Below are 12,074 nucleotides of genomic sequence, written 5' to 3'. Positions count from 1 at the left end.
ATATTTTTCATTTCTTTATCTTGCCTGATTGGACTGGCTGGAATCTCCACTACTTTGTTGAATGGAGAGCATATATCCCTAATTTGGGGAGGAAAGCACTGAGTCTTTTACTGTTAAGTAGTTTGCTAGCTATAGGTTTTTTCATAGCTGCCCTTTATCCAAACGTGGAAGTTACTTCTGTTCCTAGGTTTTATTTTTTATCAGAAATGGGTGTTGGATTTTCTCAAGTGGTTTTTCTGCATTTATTGAGAGCATCATACAGTGATTTAGTTTGCCGGAGTTACTGTAATAAGACACCACAAGCTGGCTGGTTTAAAAGAGCAAAAATATATTGTCTTACAGTTCTGGAGGCTAGAAGTCCATAGACAAGTTGTCAGCAGGGCCATGCTTCCTTTGAAGTCTATAGGGTTCTGGCAGTGGCTTGTGGAAATGTACAGAGGTCTTTGGTTTATGACATAATTCAGTCTCTGCCTCCATCACGTTGTGATCTTTTCTCTTTCTGTGTCCAAACCTATTTTTCTTATAAGGATAACATATTGGATTAACTTCCACCTAATTTGCTGAAAGTCTTTGTTGTATCTGAGCACATGTTCCTACAATGCAACTCACTTCACAGTGACTTGAATCCTTTCGACTTTATTGATACTTTTTTTACAGCCAAGAGTATCTCCTACCTTGGTAAATGTTCCTTGTGTGCTTGAAAAAATATGCATCCTGCTGTTGCTGGGTAGAATAGCTATAGATTTCAATCAAGTCAAGTTAGTTGGTAGTATTGTTTGCATCTTCCACATCCTTGTTGATTTTTCAGTCTAGTTGTACTATAAATCACTGAGAGTAGAGTACTGAAATCTCTAAAATAGTTGTAATTTTTTATTGCCCATGAAGCCCAATGTAAAACTTAACTATAAATGCTGTGAGATTGTTGAATCCCCTAAAATAGAGATTGTCTCATGCATCCTTTGATCCTGGCCCATTCAGTAATCATGTTGACAAGGTGAGAACTATTATTTAAATAGCATGTATTTAAAAGTTGTATCTAGATGAGATCCTTTTTCAGTGAAAACATCTCAAGCTTTGCTTTTAATTTGATGTATTTTATTGAAAAACATAGTTATAACATAAAAATTAATGCATTTGTGACATAAAATATCTTTGGATATTTTGATTCAATTGAAATGCCATTTAGTTTAACTTTGAATAAGCACACATTTCACTAATTTTTTTTTTTTTGGTGGGGGTGCATGGTTTGGGAATAGAACCCGGGTCTCCTGCCTGGAAGGCGAGCATTCTAACCACTGAACTACCCATGCACCCTAGAAAAATACTTTTTTAAAAGTTGAAATAAATTCATATTTGTCACTTAATTGTGCCATTTCTGTTAATATTAGGTCATTAATTATTTAACTTTTTTTTACCCTCAGATATGTTATATTATTTGAATAACTTATGTGATTTTTTTTTCCTTAGAGCCATAAACATTCTATGTGTATTCGACCATTCCTTCCTTATTTCAATGTGTCACAACAATATGCTACCTTCTTCCTTAAGGGATCTTTTGTAAGTACGTAAGTGGTACTTTTATTTTGATTTAAGAAAATGTATGTAGTTCATCACAGGCCAGCAGTTAATTAAGTGAAGTTTCTTATGATGAACTATTAACTGTTTGCATATAATTGGACAAATTCCCTGATGTCTTCTCTCTCCTAACAGGTTTTAGTCAAACATGGTAGAAGCCAGTATAGGCAAAGCTTTTTGTGGCTTTGAAGAACACTTACAAGGTCATATGTAAGAAAGTTGTTCTTAATGGTAGATGCATCAATTGTGTGGTCTATGGAACTTTCAAGAATTGATATTTACAGTACTGTATGCAAAAAAGACACCAGGTTCTTGCTGTTTCCACTTATTGTTAAATTTGAGTAGCGAAAATACAGTGCTGTTTCTGATTACTAATGTCCTAAGTTTGTTTTTTAATACTAGAGATTTCTAAAAAAGGCTCTTTACACAGGTACAATATTGAGTATTTTTGAAGCAAAGGCATTAAAATACTTTTTAACATTAATCAAAATTCTTTAGTAGTTACTTTAGAAATTAAGTAACTGCTTGAGTGTCTTCTTACTTTGAAAAATATCACTCTTTAAATTTGAGATGAGTTTTTGGTGTATGAAACAGAGTGCATGTTGACACTGGTCCATTCTTGCTGTTACTGATTTTGGAAATCCTTAGAGAGGATATGATGTCTCTTACTCAACCAGTGCTTTTTTCTGTTTCTTCCCTAGAGTCAAATACCAGAGCTACAGGTGTGGTATACCAAACTTGGAAAAACATCTGAGAAATTTATTTTTAAACAACTGGATCCTCTATGGGTAGTTTTATAATAAATTCCTATATTTTGGGCATTGCAACAGTTAAAGTAAAAGAGAACATAAATTTTATTAATGAATTTAGAATTCTGAATTTTGTAATTGATTTGATGGGAATTATGAAATTTATGATTTCACAGTTGAAGCATAATAGAGATAAGGTTGTCTCCTGTTTTTATTTTATAGAAATCATCTTCAAGGCAGTAAAGAAATCTGTGCTTTTATTGGTGTGTTTTGCTCTTAGTTACTTGGTTTATCTTGTGAATGGTTCCACCATTACTTGGCTGCCCAAGTCAGAAATTTGCATCTCATTCTAGGCTGTGCTGTTCCTGCTCACCCTTTCCATCCCACTAGTGATGGAGTATGGGAGATAGATTCTGCCACCTGCATATTTCTCATTCCCATTCCTTATTCTCCTTTCCCCCTGCTACAATTTCAGTTCCACATTATCTTTCTCCTGGTATTCTGAAAATAACTACTTGGTCCCTTGCTCAAACTACCTCAGTTTTTTTTTCCAGTGAAGTTCTTACCCCTTAGCCTAGCACGTGACCCTCATAATCTCCTCTTGAGGTAAATTCTCCTTTCCTTTCCAGCTGTATGTCGTCCTGAGCTGGTCTTGATAGATTAAACTTCCTGCATTTTTCAGAGGTGGCATGGCAATTTAGTTACCTCTGTGACTTTGCACATGCTTTTTCCTCCTCCTAGAATGGTTTCTCCTGTCTTTATCATCCTTCAAGATTGAGCCAGAGTATCACTTCCTGATTTTCTGATGCCCACAACTCAGTCTTAGCTCTGTAGCCACCTAGGATTTTGTGCTTACCTAGTTGAATACTTTCCAACTAGACTAGACACCTTGAAGTTTGGGGCCCTGCCTTGTATTATTTAGCTTTGTATTCCAGGTGCCTACTCTAGTGCTTGGCACATACATGGTGATTTTTTGGGAAGTGTTTCAAAAATGAAATGAGCCAAGCAAGCATGTTGCTTTACCTGGTTAACATGGATCTGTTACCTCTAGAAATGATTAGTGTTCTGGGAATCAGTCACTATCAATGATTGAAAAGTAGAGCGATCTCCACTTTTGTAGAACAAATTGCTGGAAACAGAATAGTAAAATTGATTTCCCCCATAAGAAAAATACCATTTGGGGTTATTCCTTAGCTAGCAGAACATGGTATCAGATATTACACAGAGAAAACTGTCAATTTACTATCAAAGCAAAGATATGATATAAACTCCTTTAATTCAAAGTAGGAAAAAAGTGCTCAAAAGTTCATAAAATTGGCATCAGTTTAATATCTACATTAATTATGCAAGGACTTGTGATGTATTCAGCTGTCTGCATTTAGCAGCTATGAAGCAGGGAGTGTTTTCTGCAGGTTACATACTGAGCTAAGCACTTTATAAACATTACCTTGTTTAATCCTCACAGCAACCTTAAGAGCTATGCATTGTTTTCCTCATTTTGTAGAAACTAGGAGATTGTGGCTTGAAGAGATTAAGTAAATTGTTAAGATCATAAATGTGACATAAACCTAACTTACTAATTGTAATAAGTATTGAACATATAATGAGCAACATTTTCCTTTCTTATTATTGAAGGTTTTTCTGTGATTAATAGCTGAGTCAACAGTGAGATTTTATGGCTTTTTCTACCTTAGTAAAGTCCTACAGAATAATTAAACACTCTCTTAGTTATATGTATTGAGCATACATAAGCTTTAAGGAGTTTACAGTCTAATGGAGAAGAACAAGCTAATAGAAACAGGTTTGAGATCATCTAGTACTTCTTCCATTCATAAGTTGAAATTCTTTTTAAATTATCTCTGAAAACTTTATAGTGTTTTAAAATCTTCAAAAATCCTTAAGAAACAAGATGATTCTGAGGGCCTTGGTAGTGGGTGGGTCTTTTATAAATTATTAGGAGGTTCTAACAGAAAGGACTTTGGATTTTATTTAAGCTTTTTTTTTAAAATTTTTAAATATTTTATCCAAACTAAGTAGGCCACAGCACTTGGCCTTGAATACTAATTCTCTTCTATTTCAGCTCTTTGATGGCAGCGGTAGCTTCACACTGGAACTGCAAGAGGATGAGCTCTTCACACTCACTACCCTCACCACTGGTCACAAAGGCAGCTACCAGCTTCCTCCTAAATCCCAGCCCTTCCCATCTGTATATAAGGATGATTTCAGTAGTCGTAAGTTTTTTCCCCCTAAAATTTACTTCGGTTTCTATTTCTAACTGTAATGGGTAAATTTCTATCAAACTTTATGATGAAGTGGTTCTAAAGTCACATTTACTTAGTTATAAAATCTCTGCTTGATAAAAGGAGATCTAATTTTTGTGTTACTTCAAAATAATTCTCAACTTGAACACACTGTATATTTTGGTACCATAGAGGTTACTGTCAGGAGGAAGTTATAATTCTAACTTGTTTTTAGTGAAATTTAAGATTTGTGATTCTGCTAATGCTTTGTGAGCCTTACATCTTCCTTTTGTGTGGAAGCTAAGGCATGTTAATATCTGTCTTTCCGTTGTGCTAGCAAATGGAGTCCTTATGGGCAGCTCTGATATCCTTAGGTAATCCAACTCTTTGTCTGCCCTCTAGTTTTGCCTGAGGGTTTTATTAGTGTTTTTTTTTTTTTTTTTTTCTGGGGTTCTGTCGAGAGCCATCCAAAAGCTGTAGAGCTTCTGGTTTAGGTAATTGTTTTAGTTTCCTGGGCTGCTCAAGTTTTATTACCTCTCTGTTTTGAGGTTTAGAGAAAGTTCAAATCGTCAAGATGATATTTTCTTCCTGAACACCGGAATTCTCTTTGGGCTGGCTGCCAGCCATTCTTGGTAGTTGACTCCTATGACACATAGCAATGCACATGGCAGCCTCTCTTGGACTCTCTGTCCTTTTCTGGGTTCCACTGAATTTCAGCCTTTTGCTTCCCATATCTCTCTCTCTCTCTTTGAATTTCATTCTTGTAAAGGGCTTCAGGAATGGATTAAGACCCATCGTTGTTGAGGTGGACCACACCTTAATTGAAGTAACCTCATTAAAAGGTCCTACTTACAGTGGGTTCACATCCACAGGAATGGATTAAGTTTAAGAACATGTTTTTCTGGGGAACATTCAGCTCCAAACTATCACAGTAATTTAGGAACACCATTAAAAGCTTAGAAGACACAGCCATTGTAGTCATATTCCTGGATCACTCAGTAAGCAGCAAATCTTCTCTTGCCTGGTAGGTGGTGTTGTAGAAGATTATAGATCTCCCAGACAGGGTCAGGTGGCTCTATACTCTGCTCCTAAAATCTGTAGCTATAAGAGAGTAGTAGGGAGAGAGAGTGGCATTGCTAAAGAGTCCCTTGAACCTCTTACTGCTGCCTTGCTGCTTGTTCCACAACAAGGGAGACTCCTATCACTTCTTCCCAGTCACTACCTTGGATTGTACTGGATTCCCCCTGAATTATTTGGACTGTACGGACAACAGTGACCCTCCAGGGAGCTTGGTAGTTTGTTTTCCAACAACTCTCTGATGTGGTCTGTTAAATTAGTCCTTTAATTTTTCCAGCCACCAGTGTCTTAGTGCATTTCTTGTTCAGTTCTCTCATGGCAAAGGTACCTTTTCTTGCATTCAGTTGGCAATTGAGGAATACTTACCAATACCAAAACTCTTTATTATGTGACCCTGAAGACTGAAAAGCAGTTCTAAACTTTCAAATGTAAACATAATGCTGAATAAGCTATAAAAGTTAAAAACTAAAACCAGATTTTGAAATGCCATGATAGGGTTCTTAATATCTCAAATGAAATAATGACTATGAAAGCCCTTGGGAAAGCATGAAATACAAAATAGTTGTAAGATATTATGATTAAAATTGTTCTTCCCTAATCTTCAACATTGTAAGACTGTAAATTTAATTTAATAAAACTAAAAAGGGATTGATAGCATATGTACTAAACTAGATTTTTCTCCATTTTCAAAGTAGAAGAAAACCTGTAAATTCTATACGTGAAATGGTGCACCTTTTCTAATGTTCTTCTAGGTGAGAAGAAACGTGACAAACTGGAAATATTAAAGCTATCCTTGGTTGAGCCCTTTCTAAGTGCTAGCTTATAGTCGTACTTTATATACATTGCCTCATTTAGTCTCCTGCCCCCTGCTGTTTAGAAATGAGGAAACTTGAGTTAAGTACTTTGCCCAGGGTGACAGACTGAGCTAGAATTTGAGCACAGGTCTACCTTACTCTAAAACTCATGCTCTTTCCTCTCAACCAAATGTATGGATTAAATAATGAGCCAAGGTTGCATATCAAATTTGTCACATTGCTCTATCATAATGATATATAGTAACCATTCTCTCTTTTTGAGACCTAAACTCTACATTTTGATTGTGTTATTTATTTATTTAACTTTTCAAAAATGTTTCAAAATGTAGCATAAAATTTCAAAGAGGAGAGATTCTGTAATAGTTTGATATTCAATGGAGACTTTATTATGTTCTGAACAGATAATCCTTTTAGTGAAGCTCCGAATTTTGCTGATCAGACAGGTGTATTTGAATACTTTGTAAATGCGGAAGATCCCGGAGAGCATCGCTTCACACTGCGTCAAGTTCTCAATCAACGACCCATTACTTGGGCTGCTGATGCGTCCAACACGATCACTATTATAGGAGATTACAAATGGTATGTGAAATTGATGTATTCAGTGTAGATTTGGCAGAAATAACCTTACAGTGTTGTCTGGTACATTTTGAAACAGAGTTTTGAATGGTCCTACTAGTCCAAAGACCTAAAACGTTTGTAAAAAATGCTTGTTTGCTGCTCAGTGTCTTTCCCTCAGATTTGCCCAGGTTAATAGTGATTGTTGCAGAACCACTTTGTTTTCAATATGTAAATCGAGGACTCTTGGACTCAACTGTAATTTAATGTTTATAAGCAGACTTGGTAATTTGCAAAATCAATTTTTGTTTTACTGGTGAATTAAATTATTGATCTGATATTGCCACCTACTGGAGCAGTACTAGAATTACAACAGGTGATAGGAATTAAATCTGCTTATCAGGTGATAGTAATAGTAAAACAGATACAGTAAATAGTAAAATTGCAATAGTAAAAAAAATCTGTTTTTTGATTGCCTAGCTAATTCTGTTACTTTTTCTTTAAGCATCGATAAAGTAACACATTGTATTATTTTTCTTCACTTAAAAATATAATGCTCAAACCAAAATTTCACCTTTCCCTCTACGTAAGTAATAGAATTTCAGTGTGCTGACTTACTATTATTATGATACCTGTTTTGGGTTTTCTTTTATATTTTTCCTTTTAAACAGTGTAATTCCTTTGTAACAAAAAATGAAAAATAAAGCCCAAAGCATTTCAGGTTTGTTGATAGTAATTAATAATGAAAATTCCCCCAAGGGCCATATCTCTAGCTTGGAAGTTAGATAGGAAAGGGAAGGTAATTCCAGAAAGAGCCTTGAACTGCTTATCTGTGGAATGCTGCAGAAAGTATTTATCCTTTATCCCTTCTGTATTGCCTTACTCCCTGTTATAAATCTTGATTTTAGTGCCAAGCTCTAACAAAAGTCTTGAGAGGCTTTCAGGTAACCAGAGGCCTTGGAACCCTTACAGTACCATACAGAGTTATTGGGGTTATTAAGGTAGAGGGCCTAATTTGGAAGAACTTTGGTGTTTAGAATAACTTTTTTGTCTTTTTACACAATGGAATACTACTTATCCTATCATCTCTGAATTGATTACTTTATGTGGATTATCTGAACAAGGCAGTGAATTAGTGGGTTTGTGACTTTTCTCATTTGTGACTAATCGTCTTACTCTAAGGCAGGTGGCTGGGTTTAAGTGTCCAAAGGATAGATCCTTATATTTTGATCACCAGTTTGGAAACTGACCTCTAAACTTGGACATTTTAAACCTTTCTGTGTCAATCCCTGTTCCCCATGCTCCTAAATAGTGTTGAGGGCTCTTTCTAACTCATATTCTCTATTTCTGGTTGAAACCCCAGCAAAATTGAGAGGCTTCTTAATTGTAATAGATGAGATAGAGTACTATCCAAAGATGAACCAAAACCCTTCAAAAGTTTTTAAACTTTGAGATATTTAAATAGCAATATTCAGTCTTTACCAGGATCTGTTGCAGAGGGCAAGGAGGTTAGAAAGAGGGGAATGGGGAAGACTGTGTAGAGAGAAAAAGAGAGACACTAGTCTAAAAGTACAGGAACCAGGTAATAGCAGTCATGTATATCAATAAAGCACTTTATGTTTTCATCTTCTTAAAACCTACTTTTATCGTGTTATTCTAATGCTCAGGAATCTGAAGTACCTCTCTCTTGCTACTGAAGGGCCTGACTTCTAAGACCCTTTATAATTTGGTCTCATCTTATTAATCATGTGGTAGTTCTGAGTTTTCCATCCCTCCTGTATTCCAAGTAGCCAGGTCTGTTCATGTATCCATGCACATTCCATGTTCATTTCTGTTCTCTGGCTGCATTGACACCTATTGTGGGGAAGGGAGACAGTAGATACTGGGTAATACTGGACACGTTTATGAACTTCTCACAACTACCCCACTTTATAGACGAGGAAACTTAGGTTAGGGGTAAGTGATTTGCCAAGATCCCATATTTGCAAGTGGCAGAACTAGGGCTAGAAGCCAGGTCTGTCTGACCCTGTAGGCCAAGCTCATCTCACAGCCTTGTTATAATCATTGTTTTCTTCCTAAGAAGGAAGGAAATGGAAAATTAGTTTATCTCTAGTGCTATTACAGTACAGCAGATCTCAGTGTGTGCACAGTTTCAACAGTTCTTAGAATTCTTTTGCAGTATAGCTTACTCTCTCATGCTTCGATTTAGTTGAGTATCAATTTAGTAATTTGTAATGGGAAGACTTTAACCAAAGTTACTTCAGACTTTCCATCTTGTTAGTAAGCTTTGGCTAGGCTCAGAAGACAGGCATAAAATTGCCTTTCACTGCGCACAGCTAAACTTTGCATCCCTTTGATCAAATTTGCTTAATATATTGGCTCATTTTATTCTCTCAGTACTACAGAGAGATTATGGCTGTGCAAGAATAAACTGTATTTTCATCCATTATTTGCAAAATTGCCTGAAAAGTTCTGAGGCAAAGATCACTTATTCTGGAATGGGATAATATAAAGAAGAAGAATGTTTGATTTTCTTTTGTTATAACTTTAAATAGAATTATTTAAAGTTTATAGTGTTGGCAATATCTATTACACTTTTCAACTTTCAGTGAGCACCAGAAAGGAGGTTGAGGGTATAAGGAACAGTGTTTATCAGACCTGGTTTTATACTGGTTGTTAATCTACAGAGGGGAAAATAATACTTGTGATGTTGAAGGACATACAAGAGAGTCTGGGCTTCAGTTACTTAGGGTTGATTCTTCATATAAGTATTCCATCTCTGGTTAGATTATTAAGCCTGGATTTTCCTGATTGTGTACTTTGTCAGTATTTCTTTTTTATTATTTCCCTTTAAATAGTAGAATTTCACTGTGCAAAATTGAATTCATTGATAAGAAGAAACTCTGAGAAATGTAAAAAGCCACATAATTCTACTTCCAGCTTTCCCCCTATTCCCCAAATACACTCCTCAGCAGTTTTATTCTTATTTCAGACTAACTGCTTGATTTCTTACTTGGTTATGTGTAGGCTTTCTTTTTTCTTCCTAGTTGCAATCAGTCACTGAGTAGGAAGTGAATTATTTTCTGAAGTAACATTGGGTTTTGGGGGTGTGCTTTATCATCACAGTAGGAAAGCATTGTATCTGGTAGTATTTTAAAAAGGGAGCCTGGAGGAGGGCTCATTATAAAGCTCAGTTTCTGGTTGTCTGTCTCTTTTCTCTCCTTTGGTATACTCCTGTGGATCAGTAACTCTAGAACAGTGATTCTTACTGTCTCTGTAAATAGAGATGTTTTGGATGAAATTTGTTCTCAAAATGACATCAGCAACACCTGAGAACTTCTGAGACATGCAAATTCAGGAGCACACCCCAGACCTACTCTACTAGTTTCCTATGAATTCAGTAACAAATTACCACAAACTTGTTGGGTTGAAACAATGCAGTTTATTTTTTTACAGTTCTGGAGGCACTTCAGAAATCTGAAGTCAGTTTCACTTGGCCCAAATCAAGGTATTGGTAGGGCCATGCTCCCTCCAGAGGCTCTTGGGGAGAACCATTTCTTATCTTTTCTTTTCCATTCCCTTGTGGTTGCCAGTACTTGTTTGCTGTGGCCACATCACTCCAATCTCTGCCTCCATGACCTCATTGCCTTCTCCAATTCTGTCTGTATTTATCTCCTGCCTCACTTTTAAGGACCCATGTGATTACATTTAGGGTCTACCTAGATAATCCAGAATAATGCCCCCTCATCTCAAAATCCTTAGATTTAATTACATCTGCAAACCCCATTTTTTGACCATATAGGGAGCATTTACAGGTTCCAGGGATTAGGATGTGGTCCGTGTGGGGGACCATTATTCAACCTATCACAACTACTGAATCAGAAACTATGAGGTCCAGTGGTCTGAATTTAACAAGACTAGGTGATTTCGAAGCTCCTCAAGTTTGAGAACCACAGCTGGGGAGCCAACATATAGTTGAACTCTGTTTTTGCAGAGAAATAATTTTAGATCTTTTTCCTGGAATAATGTTTAAATCTTGTTAAGTTTAAATGTAAAAATTAGCCCCAAAACAACTTATGTTTTCCGGAGATGTTGTCTTCACTGCTTGCTGTTGAAACTCTGAATAAATCTCTTTATTCAGAATTGTGTGGAAAGGTTTATCTTTTATGTGTCAATGTAAAAGTGGCATGTTTCTGTATAATAATCTTAGAATGTGAAATTGTTTTAGTATAGAGAGATAAGAAAAATATTTTTAAAAAACATAAAACAGTAAATATTATTTTCCAGAAACTCATTAAAAGAGGCAATGAAATGTTTAAGTCACATAAAATTTTAGTTCCAAAACCACTTTCAATGAAGATTCTTGATGTCCACCTCTATTAAATTGACTTAGCAAATCACATCCTCACGCTAACTAGAAGTTTGGAAGCATGTAGCTGTGAAGTGACACTTCTATGCTAGACTAATAATAGCATAATTTAAGAGTACTAATCAACAGTTTCATTCTGCAGGACCAATATGACTATAACATGTGATGTGTACATAGAGACTCCTGAGAAGGGAGGTGTGTTCATTGCAGGAAGAGTAAATAAAGGTGGTATTTTCATTAGAAGTGCTCGAGGAGTTTTCTTATGGCTTTTTGCAAACGGAACCTACAGACTTACAGGTGATTTAGGTAAGTGACTTCTTTTATAGCACATGACCCAACAGCATTTATTGAGACCTTACTATGTGATCTATTTTGAACATCTCCTTATAGCTTGTGGGATCAGTGAAAGAGCTTTAAACTTAAGCTTGGACATCTAAATAGGAAGAGCTTCAATACATACAAAGCAAATACTAAAAAATTCAAGATTATGGAGAGCTATTTAGTTACAATAGTGAGGAACAGCTCAATAAATGCTAAAATAATTGTACAAAACTCTTTAGGGCACTGTAGAATTAAGCTTGGCTTTGAGTGTATAATTTGTGTAGACCATGGTAAGTAGTAGTGGTGAGAGAATTCATACAAACACTGTGATAAAAGCAAGATTGTGAGAATGTTCTAAATGGGCTTATAGAAC

The 12,074-nt window shown here is 35.9% G+C and overlaps 1 protein-coding gene across 10 annotated transcripts in view; it reads left to right on the top strand.

The window, feature by feature from the left end:
* GALC (galactosylceramidase) overlaps positions 1-12,074 on the top strand; it is a 59,973-nt gene that overhangs the window by 35,727 nt on the left and 12,172 nt on the right. For 7 of the 10 annotated variants that reach the window (XM_077123246.1, XM_077123249.1, XM_077123248.1 and 4 more), the window contains 5 exons: positions 1,468-1,557; positions 2,277-2,363; positions 4,405-4,555; positions 6,858-7,035; positions 11,523-11,686. In XM_077123246.1, the coding sequence (XP_076979361.1) occupies positions 1,468-1,557; positions 2,277-2,363; positions 4,405-4,555; positions 6,858-7,035; positions 11,523-11,686 (670 nt within the window). Of the gene's footprint in view, positions 1-1,467; positions 1,566-2,276; positions 2,364-4,404; positions 4,556-6,857; positions 7,036-11,522; positions 11,687-12,074 lie in introns of those variants that run through there. The other 3 variants (XM_077123244.1, XM_077123245.1, XM_077123247.1) reach the window with 3 other exon arrangements.

The sequence above is a fragment of the Tamandua tetradactyla genome, chromosome 12 (genome assembly GCF_023851605.1).
Source record: "Tamandua tetradactyla isolate mTamTet1 chromosome 12, mTamTet1.pri, whole genome shotgun sequence".
NCBI lineage: Eukaryota > Metazoa > Chordata > Mammalia > Pilosa > Myrmecophagidae > Tamandua > Tamandua tetradactyla.
This window is presented reverse-complemented; position numbering and strand designations above follow the sequence as displayed.